The following is a 20,595-nucleotide window of genomic DNA, read 5'->3' as shown; positions in this document are numbered from 1 at the left end:
ACTAGTTTTTCTCAAATACAAAATTCCGCACTCACAAGACTTAGATACACCTAGCCATATTCAAAGTTGCCTTCGCCCTAGACGTGAAAGGTTTTTAATTTCTGAGGGTTTGGTCCCAAATCTCTATTTTAATTATTTAATTTAATTGTTTTATTATTTTCCTTGAAGTTACTAACGCGTGTATTTTGTTATTAGAAAGAGGTACGAGGCATCCAAGTAAGTACTTTAATGGTTTAATTGATATTATGATATAGAAATCATGCTTAGATTGTTATTTTGATTCCTAGTATCATGTTAGGATGTTTTCCTAATGTTATGTTAGGGCGTTTTGATCTTCCTAGTATCATGTCTAGGGTAACTTTAATATCAAGTATGATTAAAAGTATGGTGCCTTTTATGTTCTTCCTAATATTTATTCATGTTAGTATCATGTTAGGGCTAAAGCTTTGGTTTTAATTGTTTAGTGACATGCTAGGGTTTGTTATTAATCTTGTTAGTGTCATGCCTAGGATCTTGCTATTACTATGCTTTAACATTATTATGATTATTTTTATGATTCATGATTATAACTGTTATAATTATTGTTATAATTATTATTATTATGATTATAATTGTTATAATAATTGTTGTGATTATTATTATGTTGCTTGATAATATTTATTGTTATTTCTTGATCACGCCTTTTTATGCATGTTTAAAGGGAATTGGTACTTGTAATCATTCTTAATAAGATAATTAATAATCTTGTTTAGGGTTAATTTGATTATAATTCAAGAGATCGCCAATAATAGATTTATTTGTGCATTAATATTCAACCAACATAGATTAAACATGTTTAGGGTTAATCTATTGTTTGCATGTTAGTCAGAAAGCGCATATGAATACGATCAGAATAAAGTAGAGGCCTATTATTAGGGCAGGTTCAATCTCTTTTAGGTTGGATTTGTACCTTCATCCCCGAACTACCAGTCATGGTTCAAGACCTATTGGAGTTGACGATCTCCTGGATCGTTAAGGGGTGTAACCTTCATCTTGTGAACGGTTTACAAGTTCCTAAAACTTGTTGGCGACTCTTTTGCTCTATTTTCTTCCCCTTTGGACGCCACTGTACTTTAGTGTATGATCACAGTGGGGTTCAAGATAGGGATAATAAATGAAATATTCCCTACAAACGGCTTGCCCTTTTTAGTCATGAGCATATCATGCTTCCCCTCATCCTTGAGCGTTTGCTCTACTTGCTTCAACATACCATGAAGCTCGGTGAGGGTTTTCTCCATGCTGTGCATGTTATAGTTCATCTTGAACTGATCATAGCCTTTGTGCAGCAAGTGGAGAATGATGTCAATTGCCATCTCGGTTGAATACCCCGCATCAAGCCTTCCCATGTTCTCAAACAATCCTATCATTTTGAGTACATGTGGGCTGACTGGCTCTCCTTTCTTGAGCTTGCTCTCAAGGATTTGCCTGTGGGTTTCAAACCTTTCAGTTCGGGCCTGCTCTTGAAACCTATTCTGCAGTTCAGAAATGATCTCAAAAGTTGTCTCCTTCTCAAAGAAAGTCTTTTGAAGCTCAGGTGACATTGTGGCCAACATGATGCATTTGACATCTCGATTGACACTTTGCCATCGATTTAGGGCTGCCTGAGTCACCTTCTCATTGGGAGCCTCAGGCATTTCCTCATCAAGGACATATTCCTTTTGCTCTTGCATGAGAACAATTCGCAAATTCCTTTGCCAATCAAGAAAATTTGGCCCACTCAACTTCTCCTTGTCGAGAATTGAGCGTAACGAGAATTGGTTGTTTGAGTTATTTGAAGACATGATTCTACAATTGAAAGAATTTGAAATGAAAAACCATTCATGATATTAAATAAGATTGAATTCATGCATTTTTAATCAAACTTATTTAAAACGTCTTATTCACACATTTAAAATTGTCCCCATTTTGGGTGAGCATAAGTCGATTCCAAGATCCGAAGAAACAAAGAGTGGTTAAGCATGCTTTGGCTTGTCTTAACACTCAATCTCCTAAGGTAATCAACGCTTTGCTTATGGCTCCAAGCCACTCTTGGTTGAATAAATTGTCGCATCTAATGCTCTCTCAACAATTTATTCACTTTGCCACGACATGTTAGGACTCCATCACTCATATCATTGAGTACAACCAAAACCAACTTGCAAACCCGGTATGCCTTACGCTCCTAGGAGAGGTAGTGATGCCTTGCTTTGGCGTAGCCCACCACTACCCTCCTTCGGTTGGTAAGTGTTGTTTTGGAATGGCAAGTTTTACTCAATATTTGGGGACCTAGTGTTTCTATATTAGTTGATTTAAGTGAACTTAATTAATCATCACAACATACGAAATCCTAAACATGCATCTAACATATAATTCTTATACATAAACATATATATTTATCGAAAAACATAAATATAGATGCATTTGGCAACTAGCATGATCCCTTGAGATCTTCAATCTTCAAAAGGTCTTCATTTACAACTTCATGGCTACGTCTTCCAAGAACCTCCATCTTCAAGACTTGACCATAATTAAATGCAACTGCTAGTATCTACGATTAGGACTAATCTAAATATTAAGGTACAAAAATACTCAACAGTTTGCAGACCGTATTTAGATTTACAAAAATACATCACGTATCGCAGTCCGTATTTTCTATCCTAATCGGGCCCCACTAGTTGCCATTTCATAAAACCTGTGAGAGAATATACATTCCATTCATCCATTCACTATTTGTGAATAGCCCATGCATTTTACAACGATAAACAAGTAACAATGCATAAACACGCGTGAACTAGTAACTAATCTAGGTGGTTAATCCAATTAACACGCCTAATTAAAACTAGTCAAAGTTGTTTTTAACCGGTTATGTAAATAAGCGCAATTAACATTTGAAGCTCCCACTAAATTCCACATCCAACTTAATCAATCCAATTAATTAAGCCGGTAAAACCCAAAATTTGTCAAAATAAATTTTACCAATGCCGCTGAAAACTGAGGCCTAGCCTCCAAAATTTATTAAAATAATTAAAACAAATTAGATTAATAAAATAATTAAAACAACAATTCAAGCAAAATAAAATTACGTAGTCCAAAGTGTCTAAGTGCCTAGCACTAAGACATGGAGTGCTCACATTCCGCACAATCGTTTGATGCTCAATGAACGTGGGAGTGGGCCCGATGTCGCTAAGCGTTACACCGCCTACATCAGCGAACTTTCACACATCAATAACGTGGCCCTTGATGGCCATGTTATATGAACTCATTGCACTACATTGCTTCGCAAGCAACGTCTACGCATATCCCTAATTACACGACGCATGCACCAAGTCCCAAGCCATGCACCAATGTGCTCGTGCTTGCACCAGCCGCGGCCAGCCAAGCAAGGCAGCACGCACAGCGCGCACAACACCATGCTGCTGGCAGCAAGCAGCAGCCACGCATGAGCTTGCGCGGAAGCACGGGGCACCATCCTTGGCAGCCACATGCGGGCTGCTATGCAGCTCGGCTAGCCAAGTGATGTTCTTGCCTCGTTTCGCATGCCATAGCCTCGGGATTTTGATCCCAATTTTGCGTGACATAATTATTAATTCTAAATCAATTTTAGAACTAATTCATTTGAGAAAAATAAAAAATTTAAACAAGTCCAACTTAAATAAAATTTTCAAAGTGCATGTAACCAAAATAATTCCCAAGAACCATTCTTGAATTAAATTGGTTTAACTTGGTGCAACAAAAATAAGAGGGAAATTACTCACTATTAATTTAATTAATTCAAATTAACCTTGAGTTTTTGACAAAATAAGAGGGAGTAGGAAAAATGAACATAAGTTCAATAAAGATTCCAACTTTAATACTTGTGAATCTTTGAAAAATTATATCTTCCAATGTGAAGATAAACAATTTTCTATCACAAAGTTTCAAACTTTATGATTCCAATCAACTAAAAAATGATTAAATCAACAAAGTTTAACAAAAAATTCATGGAATTTAGTAATTTAAAGTTTCAATCACTTAATCATAATTAAAGATTGAATCTTTAATACTTGGAAGCCTTAAAGAACAACAATTTCACACTTAATGCAATTAGTTTGCAAATATGTGAAAAATAAAACCAAGCTTTCAAGCACAAATTACTACAAAGTAATCATGCCTAAAGAGGTTTAAAATTGCATATAAAATATGTATTGAACCAATTACATAACCACCATAAATATGCAATTAATTTTCAAGGTTAGAAAGACTTAATATTTTTCGTAAAAACGAAAAAAACCCTCGAAAATTGCATTTTTGGTCGTTTTTTTGGCTAAAAACCGTTCTCTAGAAGGATAAAACCATTTTCAGAACACATTTTCCACCCAAAATTCACTATTTTTGGGTCGAAATCTGGTTTGGGGCTGAAGATAGCTTAAATATGAGGTTAAAATAAATAAAACCAGTTACTAATCTAATTAGCACTTCAAGACCAGAAAATTAAGCCATAAATAACACCTTGAAAAAATATTATGATTTTAAAAATAAACAAGCGAGGCTCTGATACCGCTGTTGGGGTTTGGTAGGTCCAACATACCGCGGAAACAACCTCGACCCAAAGAACCACTCGCAATTAATAAAACCATAAAGCATAAATTAATCACAAGATTAAAACAAGATAATTACCTTTGGAGCGTGCTTCGCCCAAATGGAACGGGCTCTTACTTTGAAAGCAGGCCTCGAAAATACGACGGCCTCCTACGATAGTCCACCCACAACCCAACCACCGAAAATGGTCCAATGCCTTGAAGTTAGCAAGGTCCGGCCAAAAACGCGAGTGATTAATGAGTTCAAAGGTTTTCACAATGGTGATGCCTTTTTCAACTCTCACTCAAGTGATTTTCCCAATACCCCAACTTGGGTATTTATAGGGAAAATAAGAGACTGAAAAGCTCTCCCATCAATGTGGAAGAATTTGATTTTTCCATTTTATTTTAAAGCTAAAATAAAATTAATAATCAAACTAGTAATAAATCAACAAGTGGCAAGCTCATGTGAGAGGTTAGGTGAGGACCATTTGGAGGAGGGGGGACAAAACTTGCTCCCCACTCCCTCTCCAAAAACTGGCCAACACACCCTTTCAACCTCCTCTAAAATTGCGCCACATGGCACCCACACTTGGGCACCAAGTCACCCAAGGTGGGCTGCCTAGGCGCGGCTGCCCAGCAAGCCCAGCACAAGCGTGCGGGCTGCTAGCGCTGCCAGCCAGAAAGCCCAGCAGCTTGTGCGAGCTACTCATGCTCTCAGCCAGCGAGCCACGCACCAAAGATGTGTGCTGCTGCTGGCCTTGAGCCTTGGCCCAGCAGAGCTGCGGTTGGCGCGACTAGCCTTGCAATGCTAGTATTGGTGCGCTAGCACGCACCAGCCAGCCTAGGCTCGGCTTGGTGCGCATGCTAGCCACCATGCTAGGTCATATGCCCCTAGCACTCGGTTTGCTCAGGGCATCCCGATGCTAGGGGTATTTTGGTCTTTGTTGATGTATTATTATTTTCATGTCTCGTCTTTTACTATTTTTCGACTCGACTTCTGACGTTTGGTTTCAACGCTGACTGGTGCGTTAGTTGACTGGTGCTAATATATTCAGTAAGGTCAAGTGATGAGAATGCCTGGGTGGAGGCCGCTTCCGATCTGTAATATTAACACATAATTAATATTACAGCTTAATCTTGACTGAACCCTTCGGGTCACACCCAAGCAACTAACGAACCGAAGCGACAAATTAATTATGAATTAATTATGAATTAATTAATAAGTCAGTCGACGTCTAAATATTAACTACTCGGCTGACTTATTAATTAATTCATAATTAATTCATAATTAATTTGTCGCTTCGGTTCGTTAGTTGCTTGGGTGTGACCCGAAGGGTTCAGTCAAGATTAAGCTGTAATATTAATTATGTGTTAATATTACAGATCGGAAGCGGCCTCCACCCAGGCATTCTCATCACTTGACCTTACTGAATATATTAGCTTTCTAATAATTTTGAACCCACTAACGGAATAGTACACTTGTTCGAAGGACACCATTCCTTTCACTAGAGATGATCAACTCCTTGGATTCAGGCTGATAGAGATGATATCCTTTTGACTCGTCACTGTATCCAATGAAGATACATTTTTCTCCTTTTCCGCCTAGCCTATCTCGATTCTCCTTCGGGGCGTGGGCATATGCAATGCAACCGAAAACTTCGAGGTGCTCAACTCTTGGCTTTCGTTTGTGCCAAGCTTCGTATGGCGTTATGCTTCTTATTTCTTTCGTGGGAGACCTGTTAAGGATGTAAATAGTTGTGTGGACAGCTTTTGCCCAAAAATGTTTAGGCAGATTTTTTCCTTACATCATACTCCGAGCCATTTTAGTAATTGTCTTGTTTCTCCTTTCTGCAACACCATTTTGATGTGGTGTATGTCTGACTGTAAGCTCCTTTTTGATGTCATGTTCTTTACGGAATTTGTTGAATTCATTGCTTGTGAATTCTCCCCCAAGATTGGTTCTTAGAACCTTTATTGAATGCCCACTTTAGTTTTCTATGAGGGATTTAAATTGCATGAAGTGGGATAGTGCTTCTGATTTTTCTCCAAGAAATATACCCACATCATGCGTGAAAAATCATCAACAATCAACAGAAAGTATCTTTTTCCCCAAGAGACAGATTCTTGGTAGGACCTAATTTATCAGCATGGACAAGCTCTAACCCTCCAAGATGAGTTTGGGAATAGTGATCTATACATTTTTCCATAGATGCAACCCTCACAAAATTTCTTTTCATTACTGATTGGTGGTAGCCCAATCACCATTTCTCTATTTTTTAACAATTTTAATTACACTATCAAAATTTAAATGCCTGAATCTCAAATGCCACAAGGTGGATTCATCCAATGTTGCACTTAGGGCAATGTTTGACTCCAATTGCATTTAAGTGGAAATATTTTATTTGGAGCCATTTTAGTTGTAGTGATTAATTTCCCCTTTTTCTTATTATATATATGGCATTGATTATTATCAAATTTCACCATATAGCCCTTTTGGACTAATTATTTGTGATTTTATATTTTCATCAATAGTAACAAAGAAAATTTTATTTCCGGTCATGTGGTTGGAATAACCACTATCTATATACCATGTGTCATTTTGCTCTTTTTGAGCATTCAAACAAGTATAAAATAGTTGATCATTTGACCCTCTCCAATGGTGAGACTCAAGTGAGTATTTTTAGGGGAGAGTATATAAGTTGGTATCTAAACTTAGCAACTCCAAAAGAAAGTTGCTAAGTTTAGATACTCAACTTTGAGTCTCATTTGACAAAAAGTGTGGGGCCCTTATCAATATTCTAATATATTTTGTAATTTAGTTTTACTTTTTTTAATCTTATAATATTTGATGTTAAAAAGAAATGGATTTTGTGGACCATAAATTGAAAGTGGCATTTGTATATTTTTATAGAATCTCGCCATTGAGAAATTAGACATCACATGAATTGCTAAATTGAGAAGTGGGTATGGTATCACCATTGGAGGTAAAACACAACTCATTTTGTATTTCAATACTTAAACTTGAGTCTCACCATTGGAGATGATCTTAGAGTTATTATTTTCTTTACAGTTGGCCTCTTCTTTTTGCCGGAAATAACAATTTTTTTCAAAATGAGAGTATCGTGTACATCTTTTGCATTTGTACCGACAATCTCTTGTATTATGGCCATTTTTCTTACATAATATGCAAAAAGAGTTATTATCTCGACTATCTTGGTTTTTATAATTTCCTCTTCCCAAAACTCGGTGATTAAAATTTTTCTTTTTTGGTTGAAAATTATTTTCATGGTCTTTTTTTCTTTCTCCATTAGAAAATTTTAATTTAGCCTGAAAGGCTTGTTCTATCGGCGACTCATAAAATCTACGCATTCTTTCTTCATGAGCCAATTAAAAGCCCATTAGCTTAGTCATGTTGATCAATTTTAAATCTTTATTAGACTCTTCTATTGCAACCACTATTTGACCAAAAATTTTGGTAAGTGTTCTTAATAATTTTCGAATTATTTTCACATTTTCAATTGTGTCTCCATTAGAACGAATTTGATTAACAATATTTGAGACTCGATCAACGTACGATTGAATTGATTCATTGTCTGTCATTTGTAAACTATCAAATTGACCGCACAAAGATTGAAGTTTAAAAAGTATTACCTTTTCCAAGCCTCTATATTTTGTCACCAGGATACTCCACGCCTCCTTCGCCATTGTGGCGACTATGATCGTAGGTAGTATTGTTTCATCTACCCCACGATAAATTATGGAAAGGGCATAATGATCTCTTCTTATGTTTTGTTTGTATTGGCCTCTCTTAGAGGCATCCAAAGAAGCCTCTTCATTGACATCTTTAGATTTCTAATAGTCATCTTCAATAATTTCTCAAATATCTTGGGTGACGAAGATTGATTTCATTTGCATACTCCATGATCAAATTTCTCTCCCTTAAATGTAGGTACCTAATTAACTTGGAGATTAAAATTGTTTGTAATTGTGTTTAAGTTTGTGTTTGAATTTGGAGTATGGGAGGCCATGTGAATTTATGTGGAGTTGTTATATTTGAATTTGGATGATGAATGAAAATTGGAGGCTTTGGATTAACTTTGCTCTAAATACCAAATGTTAGAATTGTTTAGCAGAAGTAGTAGTGGGTTATTGGTTCTAGTTAATGAATATTGAAGATATTAGTATGTAAAATAAAGAGGAGAGTTGATGACTTTTTGTGGAAAAGGTTTGTTGTATTATATGTTTTTTTTACTAATGAGAGCATTCAACACACATATTTATACTACCTCTATGTCGGTGCTTCTACCGTCACTATGTTTCTACACTTTTCTTAATTCCTTCAAGATAGTTCTAGGCTATTATTTTTGCTAGCTTTCCAGATATTTCTAGGATTCTAGGATATTTTATCATAGATTTTTCTTAACTTATTCCTAGATACATTTAGAGATGTTTATTATATTACTCCTTGATTTTTCTAGATTAGTCTTTTCAACAATAATTTGGGGTATGAAGCTTAATAAAGTTCAGCCAGCTATGTGTTGAAAATGATGACTGACGTTCAATTTGCATAACAGACATCAGTACCTCACTACCAGCATTTTTCAACAGTTTGGCAGGGGAATTACCTTACGTTGCTCACCAGACAAGTAAAATTCGGTACAGCTGATTCCGGATACTGATAATGTCAGTATCAAGAAAAATGTGACAAAAGTTATCAAAGAAGCAAATATTGCCACAATTTGGAAGTGTCCTTCAGATCTTCTGACAGTAAGACACAGTTTGAGAAGTAGGCATGCAGGAAGAATTTTCACAACTACAGAACTACTGAGGAAGTGGAAAAAGATATGGAACAAGCATAGCATCTTAAAGTTTCAACCATAATCAAATTTGAAATAACCATGCTGTTTGAGGCATTTGTTAATATTCGCCACTTGCTTTTGTTGATAATTATGAGCTTGAATCTAGGATGCCACACTCCCTTTTGTTTAGGTTCAGCTTAAAACGATTCCGAGGGGCTGATAGTCGGTATTTCCAACAATACTATAAGGGGATCAGAGCCTCAAATTGACAAATGAAAACTAGAACAGAGCTAAATATCACTTATTTATCATATAATCCAGAATTAGAGAATGTAACAAGTAAACTTCTCTGCAACTACATTGTTGTCTTAACCCACATTTGAACTTGCATGTGAAAGATCAAAGTGGTCTTAATGTTAAGATTTGAGACTAATTGTTATGAATTTGAGTCTGCAACAAATTTCTAGCTGGCAAAAAAGAATCAAAGACTACGAACGAAAATGTGAAAAACTAAGTCAGCTTGTGATAATTACAATAGAATCTAAGCAAACTTGTAGAACTATTCCTTGCTCATCCTTGTTCTCTCTACAAACGTTTGGGATTGAGATTTACAACAAAAACGCACTCCGTACTTGAAGTGCTGTTACGAAAATCCACAAAACAATTTTCCAAGAAGCTACCTGATATATATGTATAGCAACTTTTTTATTTTACCAGGATCAGGATTTGAGCGCTAGCCAATTTTCAAATGAGCCAATCCCTTTCCCTTAATGGAAAAACCAGTGTCTTGCATCATTGCCACAAATTCACTGTAGTCAATGAGTCCGTCCTGCAATGCATGAGAAATTTATTATCAAATATCTGTTAGACTTTAAGACAATATGTATAATTACGCGATATTTTCCTTCATAATGCCAAATGGAAGAGATAACATATACAAAAGGATGATTAAGACTTTACATTATCCTGATCAACCTCACGGATCATCTCATCCAAGTGCACATCTCCCAAACCGAACTGCTCACAAGCCTGCTGGAGCTCATCCGGAGTGATATAGCCACTCCCATCTTTATCAAAGTATGAAAATGCGGCAAAAAGGTGATCCTCCTTCTGAACTTTATTTAGATGGAGCATTGCAGCCAGAAACTCGCCATAATCTATTGTGCCGCTGTTGTCAACATCCGCCTGCAATAAGAAAAGAATTAATTTTGGTTCTGAAATAGGCCCATCCTACATACCACTGTAGTCATATATTTGCTCCATGTCAAGTTGCATAGCATGAAACTTGAACTACAATGTTTTCAGACAATAATATGACATAATGCTCTCAATTTTTTGGGAAACTTAAGTATTGTAATATTTTCCGTTCTCTTTAACTCGCAATGTATTTATTGAATACAAGTTTATCTTCATGATAAACAAAAAATGTTTATCTAGTGGCATTTTTGTAACTAAATCAACATTTTTTTTTTTAAATGTGGACCCAATGATGACTAACTATTTAGGTAGGATTGCATATGTATGAACCCCAGACCCATGTGGCCATGTGGGATTTTCATCAAACTAAATAACCAGGGATTAAGAACATTTCAAAAGCATGTTGACAACACGAGATTGGCAATGTTCTCTAGAAGCTTATTTTTATCTCCAAGCCGCACCAAACTAACCCACCATCTCCAGTGGATTGCCATTACATATACAACACAATTATGTTGACAATGTACACGATAGGAAATGTCAGAGCCTAGGTTTTGGTCACACCAAAGGGTTTTATGCATATGCACTGTGCAGTAATGATTGGTCTGACTGAGGCTTTCTATGGACAATCATTTAGTTAAAATAGGATTTCCCCGCCTATAACTACATGCTGCATCCTTCGCTGATTTAAGCATCTTCTCTAATTAACACATAACCCATTAGCCAATCACTTCAGATTTCAGCTTTTAGATGATGTTACAAAACCAGTATGAATAGAGTGGAATCTAATAATCTATGCTTGTTAGCAGGCATTCAAATGTAGACAGAAAATGGACGTTTTCATTTAACATAGCCAATAACAATGATTGGAGAAGGAAAAGAAAGACAATAAAGAGCTGCTTATGTGTAAATCTAAATTTAGCAACTTACTGCTTGCATTAACCCAACGATTTCAGAATCCTTGAGATTGCCACCAACTTTTTCCAATCCCTTTTTCAGCTCCTCAAGGGTAATATGTCCACTATTATCAGTGTCTATCATTTTAAACATTTCTTTCAGACCTGCAATCTCGTCTTCAGAAAGGTTCTCTGCAATAACCTGCAAAGATGATTATGAATTAAGCCCATATTGGAGAAGAATAATTCAGTGAAAATATTCCTTTGTGGTTATTTTGTATTGACATATGAATACCTCATCTTTATGGGCTTGGTAGTTCTGTAAGACTATGCCCTATTATGATGTTATACGTACTACCAGATGTTGAGGTTCATCCGTTCATGTTAATTTTTCATGTTTTCTCTGAATTAGCTATATGTATAGATTAATGATGTCCAAATACTACTTCTACATTAGTCTTACAAAGATTTTACTCGTGGAAAGGAGGAACTTATTGTGGAAGAGTATATTCTAATTGGCCTGAATACTGTTCCAATGCCGAAGTTGATGCAGCTACTTAAATCTAAAAATGCAAATGACATGCCCTACAAGCACTGCGGAGCTGTCAGTTGCATTTCAGTTAATATTTTGGATGGAAACATTCTCTCTGCTGTTATTGGAAGTAAAAACTCAAAGGTCTGCCAGGACTGCCACTCCCTTCCCTTAACTCGCTAAGAATATGAACATTTTCAGACATTATGGTAATGTTGAGTTTATGATCAAGATTTAGTGGCGTACAAATGCAGTGAAAATATTGTATAGTCATTCAGATAGCTGACTTGCATGACATGCTCAGTTAACATTATGCATAGTACCATTACCATGAGCTAAATCCCATTTGAGCTTGTGACACATCAGTTTTAATTAGCCAGGCAGAAGAACTGTTGGAATCATAATCAGAACATACCCTTATAGCTATCTTTTTTAGCTTGTTCATGGCAGAGAATTGTTTCAAACGAGAAAGAACAGCAGAGTCAAGAGGCTTATCAGGAGCCACACCACCAATCTGAACCCAAGGATGGCCTGTACACAAGAAGCTCGAAGATGATAGTTCTCTATATAAGTAAAAACATCAACCATAGTACTACCCACCGTATTAGACTAATTTAAATTCCTTTACAGAAGATTTTCTCCAGCAAAGACAAGACAAAATAAATAAATAAATTACACCTGGTGATCAAGCTGGTTACATGTACAGATGATAACTAGCAAACTAAGTCATCTTATATGCAGTGAATCTTGCTCGAGTGCTCGACTAGTATTTTTTTTATTTTTCATCTTTGTTTTTATTTTATGGATTAGAAACTTGCAAATTTTACTCATCCTTTGGTAACCTTGCTTCTCAATTCTGAATCATCATATTGAGGCATGTAAAATGTAAGAAGATACCCTTTTATTTTTTTTCTTTAATTTTTTTTTTTTTTTTTTTTTTTTTTTTTGTTTAATTGACATAATGATAAATATTAACAGGATTAGTGTGATCAATAATGTCTACATTGATACATGTATAGACAAAATCACTGGACTCAAGCAATAATATGGAAAGACAAACAAGGTTTAAGGAGTAAAGACTGGAATATAGCAAGATTACATACAGAGAGACAAACAACACAACTACACAAGTAAAGTATGATGTCTTAACCAAACCACCAGATTCAAAAGACTGAGATGCAATGAGGATTAGGAAGTAGAAAAATCTCTAAATACTGCTTAAAACACACAGAAAACAGCGAAAACAGTCCTGACTCACTAGGCAGGAATTTATCCGATTCTTATAGGTAACAAGATGATTTTGAATCTACAGATGCAAGACAATAGAGTAAAGACATTATTGGGAGTAATTAAACTATTTAATTACCATGGTTAATAGGTAAAGGAGATGTTAGAAACGTGTACAGACTATTTACCATAACAGTCAGATGAGTTATTTAAATCAAGAGGGCCTTGTAAGGCAGCTATCTTATTGGCCACATAGTGATAATTAAATTTTCATCAAGAACATGCACCTTGGCAAGATCTAGACAATGGGTGGAAAATCATATAGCTCAACAATTAAGAATTTCTCCAGTAAAGCGAAAAACCTACACCTGAGACAAACGAGTAACCAACAGCCAGAATTTCTATAGTCAACTATGACCATCAAATAACAGAGAAAGATGTAACCAGCAAATATTTGATTCACAAACATTTATATTGGAAACATAATTCTATTCATAACTGATGCAAAACAATAAAATGTGTCACGTTTATTTGATGGAGCAATAAATTCTAAAATCTTCTCACACCCAATAACAGAGACAAATGAAAGTAATAAAGATAAGATTTAAAAACATTTTATTAACAAGAAAAGAAGAGAGTAGTTTGAAGTAAACAACGGTAAGATCCATATAAAATATAATAAAGTCTAGAAGATGCACAATCCAGATTCTCAATTACACCTTATAGTCTGTCCACCAAGATATTTCCATGGATGCACAATCCATGGATCTGCTGCTACCATGTTTTTCAGAGAGAAAAGCTGACAATAGGTTCATTCATTATTGCTGAGAGTAAATGCTTACTACAACCAAAAACAAAGTCTGCCTATGTTAGCGCATGAAACTAAGTGAGGTACAAACCAAATCACTAGTTTAGTTTAATTTGAACATTTTCTTTACTTCCGGTTTTTATGACCAGTTCATAATACAGACTACAGAATTTTTCTGTGTACCTATTCAACTGTTGGTGAATTAACTGCTTATTGCAAAGAATTATCTTTAGCTTTGTGAATGGTAAGGACTAGCACATTTTTTGTGTAAATTTTATAATTTGACATGAGCATAGGCACCAATTTTAAACAAGAGGTTTTAGCATTGTAAATCATAATACTCACAAAGAACTTGATGAGCTGTCAGCCGCTTCTTAGGGTCCCTTACAAGCATTTTTTTCATCAGGTCCTTAGCGCTGTCGGAGATACTAGGCCATGGTTCAGATATAAAATCAAGATCACCTTTCATAACTTGCTCAAATATTCCTTGCTCCGTTTCTGAACCAAATACAAAGAAGTGCACCAAGTGAGCCAAATGCAATGCAGGTAAGCATATATAGAACTAGAAGTAGGTTTAGCTGAATACCAACCATCCCAGAATGGGGGCACACCACTAAGCAATATATAGATGATCACACCAGCACTCCAAACATCACATTCTTGACCATAAAATTTCCGTAAAACTTCAGGTGCCACATAGTATGGACTTCCCACTACATCTGTAAATGTTTCACCTGCATCATAAACCTTTAATTAGATATTTCACATCATAAACTAAGTTGACCATCAAATCACTAACCCATGGTAGCTAAAGGGGCTCCCACACAAGGAAGGGGGTCCGACATGCACAGTTTAAAGGGATATCATTTAGTGTAGAATATGCAACCAAACAAAGACATCTTGACTACCATTTTTATCAAGAACTTGTAAAAGAACAAGTACTTCCTCTCAAATCCTATTCTTCAATGTATACAGATCACATTATAGAAATCATCAAATTTACGCCATGTTAAATAAGCAAAAAAGAAAACTGATTCTACTAAGCAACATTCATGTCTTAGCAAAGCTAGCTATGAGACTACAACAAGATGGAATGGGGTTTGGAAACTTTGCCTGATAAGTTGCTGCGAGTATGGTAGCCCAATAATCAATACTAATAATTTAGGAAGACAGAACGTCGAACATACTCATAGACAAAGAAAGAATGACATTGATGGTGAGGCACATTGCTATGACCACTGAAGAGTCAAATCCATGTCCTTTATAACCAACAATCAATAGACATATGCTCAAATGTAAATTTATGGAAAAACAAAAGCTCATTGTGCTAGTGTCAAGGTGATGACTACGGGAATCAGTAATCAAGGTCTTTTGGTGACAAAAGTATATACCAGAACTTCAGAAGTGGCTTCATAGTTCACAACAACTCTCAAAAACTAGATGATCAAGCTAGTTCCTACATTCCCCGTTGTTACATTTACAGACTCATACATATGATGATCCCAATAACCCCATATTCTATAAAAAGCTACCCTGTATTCCATTAAGTCAGTCACAAAGGTCACACCCTGTATCCCACAGAAAGCCACCCCCATCTCACCAAAGCCTTGTCTTATGCAAGGCCTACTCTAGTTAATATCATGAGAAAGTGCAAAAGCCATTTACTTCAATAAACACTCGTTATAACATTATATATAAAGTTATAAACTATTTGGATTGATCCAAGAGCCATTTTAATGTAGGATCACTGCCAAATGCCATGCATTTCATATAGCCCATACTTCATTCCAATACCATGGCAATATTAGTATACAACACCAAATCATAACAATAAATTTGACATATTTATAATTTCAAAACCAGCATAGATCACTACAAAATCTCCATTCAAACTTAAAAAGGTTTTTTATGCATGGATGTTTATTGTAGACCCTGTCCACACAAGACCAATCACTCGAATCACTCCCCAAACTGCTATGGAGTATTCTATGAACTACTCTATCCCTATTACAATGACACAACACTATCATTATACAAACCCAAATTATAACATTTACGCTAAGCAAATTTGTAATACCAAAACTAACTTAAACACTAAAATAATCTCCACCAAGACACAAGTGGAAAATTCAATCCCTGAAATAAACATAGAAATATATCTCCTCTCACAATATGTTGTTTTATTTTCTCTAAAAAAAATGTTGTTTTATTTTTATTTTCAAATTAATAAAAGTGAAATAATAAAGTGGCACAAAAACAAATGAATAAAATTGTCAGAGGAGATTAATTGGGGCTCCCTCAAACACAAGAAAGTATTTTTTATGCATCGATACACAATAAGGTTATTGTGGACCTGATCCACGCAATCCTCAAACACAATCAAACTACAATAGTGCAATTCAACACTCCATCAAAATACCTGGTGTAAAAAACACAGAGAGACCAAAATCAATAGTCTTCAAAGCAGAGTCCTCATCATCATTAACAAACAAAAAATTCTCAGGCTTCAAATCTCTATGCAAAACCCCTAAAGAATGACAAGCCTCAACAACCCCAACAATAACCCTAGCCAACTCAGCCGCCTTTCGTTCCGAATAATGTCCACGTTGTATGATCCTATCGAAAAGCTCTCCACCCGCACACAAGTCCATAACCACATGGACCGCCACGGCATCCTCGTACGCAGCCACAATGTTTATCACATTAGGGTTCCCTGCTAAATGATGCATGATCTGAATTTCCCTCCTTACATCCTCGATGTCCTCCATAGATGTTAGCTTTCGTTTCGCAATCGATTTACACGCAAATTCTTTACCTGTGCTCCTCTCTACGCACATGAAGGTGGTACCGAATTGACCCTGACCGAGTTTCCGACCGAGAATGTAGGTGTCTTTAAGGTTGCCGGTTTTACGACCGAGAACAGATTCTAGTTGTAACCCCATGTTGGAAATCCGCCGCACGTGGTGGGGTGGGGGTGGTGGTGGTGGTTTCTTGTCGGTGGTTGTGGGTGTTTTCGGGGAGGGTGGATTGGTAATTTCCTTATTGACATTGTTGTTATTGTCGGAGTTTTGGATGAGATCATTGTTAAGGTTGTTAATGTCGGAGATTTGGTCGGTGTTAATGTTGTTATTGTCGGGATTTTTGTCGGTGTTGAGGTTGGTGTCGGAGTTTTTGTCGGTGGTGGTGGTGGTGGGAGGAGGAATGGTGTTTTCCGTTGCACGGGGACGCCACACGGCGGCGGTAACAGAATCGAAAAAACTAGATTTAGTTGTTGTGGGGCCTGAGCTTGTGTTCCCCATCCGGAAAATGATTATTTAATTAAATAATTAAATTAATTGGGTATTGGTTAAAAATCTTTAAAATGAATATTAATCATGTTTTTATGTGGGTAATTTTTTTATATTTTAGGAAGAAAAAGTGGAAATTGTTCAACAATGACTTTGTTTTGTCCAAAAAAAAATGTAAATGGTAAATAAATTTAATACTTTCAACGGCATTACCCCATTGTTTTTTTCAAGCTCAAATTTTCATTAGCTACGGAGTATGTCATACACAGTAATTTATATACTTCCCCCGTTTTTTTATTATTGCACCATAAGGATTGGGTGCAAATATTTTGGTAGTGGAAAAAAGTAAGAGAGAGAGAAAGGTAAAAATATAAATTGCCCATGTGACATATTTGTAGTGTGAATTCAAATAATTTTTTTCCTAAAAAGGAAATGGTGCAATAATAAAAGAACGGAGGAAGTATATATATATATATATATATATATATATATATATATATATATATATATATATACTCCGTAGGGGTGAGCAAAAATTCAGGGTACCCTAATATGGAACCGGAACCTGTTCGGAACCGCAGGTTCCAAACCCGGAACCTGTTGATCAGGTTCCGGTTCCGGGTAATAAAATTAGGAACCTGTTGCAACAGGTTCCGATTCCGGGTAATAAAATTTTGGATCTAGAACCTGTAGGGTACCCTGTTAGTACAGGTTCCCTATAGGGTACATGAAATCAGAACCTATATGGTATTAAAAATTCTAGACAATTAGTGTTGGTTTGTTATATTTGAAGTACTATACTAAAGTTGTAAGCTTTTATTGTGATCATCTATTTTAAAAAAAAATAAATTTGTCACAATTTATCAAGTAACTATTAAACTTACTTTGACAGACAGGGTACCCTGTTTAGGAACCGGAACCTGCAGGTTTCGGTTCCGGTTCTCAATTCTTAGGAACCTGTTGCAACAGGTTCCGGTTCCTATTTTTAGGAACCTGTTGCAACAGGTTCCGGTTCCTTACAGGGACTCACCCCTAATACTCCGTAATAAAATATCAAAAAATATTGTAAAAATGTTCTTTTTATTTGTTATTGGGAATTATTTGCAAACCATAAATCTATACCAATTTCTGTTGGCATGTATTTCTCTATTTTAACTTAAGGATGAAATTGTTCAAAAAGAGGTTGACATTCAAGATCATGGTGTTGGTAAGCCAAATTCTGATGTTATAGATGTTGGTAAATGTGCTAATCAATCAACAATCCAGCCTGCTAGTCTGATTTGATCCGACTCGAAGCAAGTTTGGCAAACCTAAAAACATGTTTTTAATTAAAAATTCAAACTTAACATGAAAAAAACGAAAAGTTCGTTCCAATTTAACTCAACAAAGCTGATTCTTTTTTTGCAGGTTTAGGTGTGATATCTTATGCTATGGCCTAATCGACCTAAATTTTGATCCCCTCTAAAATGTTGGTGGGGAGTATCGCAAATTCTTGGCTGCATTCTAATGCAACCAAGATAGCTACATCAAGGCAAAACGCAACCTCCATTGAATGAAACACAAGCTCCATCATCTTCTTCAAGTTTCCTTTTTTTTCTTTTTTTTAATTATTATTCTCTATCTTCACTTTCATTGTAATAATTTTGACCTCAATATTCTATCTCCTCTCTCTCATCTTCCATTCGAGATTTTCTCTCTCCACTTTCTTCTCTTTTATTTGACATTTTCTCTCTCCTCTGATATTTGCATCACTATGAAATCGGTTGTTTATCCTAATGAGATTATTAATGAAGGTTAGTTTTTATGTTGTTTATAATTGGTTTTAATTAATTTAGACTTTGGATGAGCTAATATAACTGTTTTTGAATTTATAATTTGATGACTTTCAATTTACTCTTCATAAATTGGTTTTCAATTTTATAATTTTAATTCATAGGCATGATTTTGATGTGTGTAGTAATTGAATTGCTTAATTTGTACTCATTTTCTTTCTCCTCTCTCTCTAATTTTATTTGTTGGTATTCTTTAGATTCTCAATCATGTTACAAATCAATAATTATTTTCTCTATGATAAATCAACAATTATTTTATTTATGATGAATCAAGATGAATTTGACTATATTTATTTTTTAGAGTTTGAATAATTACAATCGAACTTCAGTCTAATTTCTTTACCCAAAAAAAAAAAAGCAACACGTAGTAATTTAAAATGAACATCTTGTACAAACTGAACATTTAGTACAGTGAAATTGAACATTTAGTACATAAAAATGAAAATATATTTCAATTTATTATATCTTTATTTTTCGTTAATAATTATATACAACGAATTTGAACCTATATGAAAATCATGTTCATTTTTAATATCCTAAATGTTCAGAGTTTTTTGTTACACGTTCAGTTTTACGTGTTCATTTTTTAATCCTACATCCGTTAATTATTATGTGCAACAAAGGAATATTTTATGTCTCACAAATAATACCTCTTTGTTGCATATAACAGTTAACGGAGGTAGTGCAAAATGTTCATTTTTTAAAGTGTTCATATATTTTTATAAAATGTTCATTTTTATTAGGTTGAAAGTGAAATATAATATGTAGAATGTTAAATTATTTGAACATTTAGTGTTGAAAATCTGAATAATTTATTATGAATGTATATGTTTCGTTATTTATTACAAACATATCTTGTATTGATTATGAACACATATGACATATAGAGTGATAATTATTTATATTTTTAACCATTGTATTGATAATTATATATTATGAACATTCTAAATAATTATTATGTGTTCTCAAAAAAAAAAAAAATATCATGAACATATGTTGTGATTATTATGAACATATGTTGTGATAATTATGAAAATTCTGATTATTTGTTATATTTTAGTGAGTACAGATTAATTGTTTTTGTAGAAGATAAAGACTCTGAATTAGTGAAGAAACAAGTTAGAAGTGATGAAGATGTACACGATATGTACAATGGATTTGCCTTTAAGTTGGAGAATTTCTGATGTATATGATCCTAATTTTATGGTTGTATGATACAGGTTCATTTCTAATATACTAAATGTTCATTTCTTTTTTTTCTGACTGATTTGGGTATTTTATACCCTGCCAAGTGGCCCAATTAGAGCATGACACATGTCACTGGAAGGGGCACCTACTTGGACCTTCCAGATGGTGACACGTGTCGAGCAGATATTGCCCCCTGGGAATGGCGGCTTTCAAGGCCCAAATCCCAAGGGGCCCTTAAAAAACGGCGTGCCC

General features: G+C 35.2%; 1 protein-coding gene across 1 annotated transcript; it reads right to left on the bottom strand.

Annotated features, from left to right (window-relative positions):
* Positions 1–9,905: 9,905 nt before the first annotated feature.
* LOC110688853 (calcium-dependent protein kinase 20-like) lies at positions 9,906–17,536 on the bottom strand. Its single transcript, XM_021865612.1, has 7 exons — positions 16,456–17,536; positions 14,627–14,770; positions 14,382–14,534; positions 12,417–12,532; positions 11,504–11,671; positions 10,337–10,561; positions 9,906–10,205 (listed from the first exon to the last, which is right to left on the bottom strand). The coding sequence occupies exons 1-7, from the start codon at positions 17,333–17,335 to the stop codon at positions 10,110–10,112; spliced, it is 1,782 nt and encodes a 593-aa protein (XP_021721304.1). The 5' UTR covers positions 17,336–17,536; the 3' UTR covers positions 9,906–10,109.
* Between the last annotated feature and the right edge of the window lie 3,059 nt (positions 17,537–20,595).

The sequence above is a fragment of the Chenopodium quinoa genome, unplaced genomic scaffold (assembly GCF_001683475.1).
Source record: "Chenopodium quinoa cultivar QQ74 unplaced genomic scaffold, ASM168347v1, whole genome shotgun sequence".
In the NCBI taxonomy this organism is placed as follows: Eukaryota; Viridiplantae; Streptophyta; class Magnoliopsida; order Caryophyllales; family Amaranthaceae; genus Chenopodium; species Chenopodium quinoa.
The sequence above is the reverse complement of the archived record's forward strand: the minus strand, read 5'-3'. Positions and strand labels throughout refer to the sequence as shown.

What these genes read in the sequence shown, in the direction of transcription:
- LOC110688853 (XM_021865612.1), bottom strand. Translation starts at nt 17,335, where the DNA reads ATGGGGAACACAAGCTCAGGCCCCACAACAACTAAATCTAGTTTTTTC. An exon ending in TGTGCCCCCATTCTGGGATG is followed by an intron (nt 14,535 to 14,626) that starts GTTGGTATTCAG and finishes TATTTGGTTCAG; the next exon opens with AAACGGAGCAAGGAATATTT. An exon ending in TCGTTGGGTTAATGCAAGCA is followed by an intron (nt 10,562 to 11,503) that starts GTAAGTTGCTAA and finishes TTCTTATTGCAG; the next exon opens with GCGGATGTTGACAACAGCGG.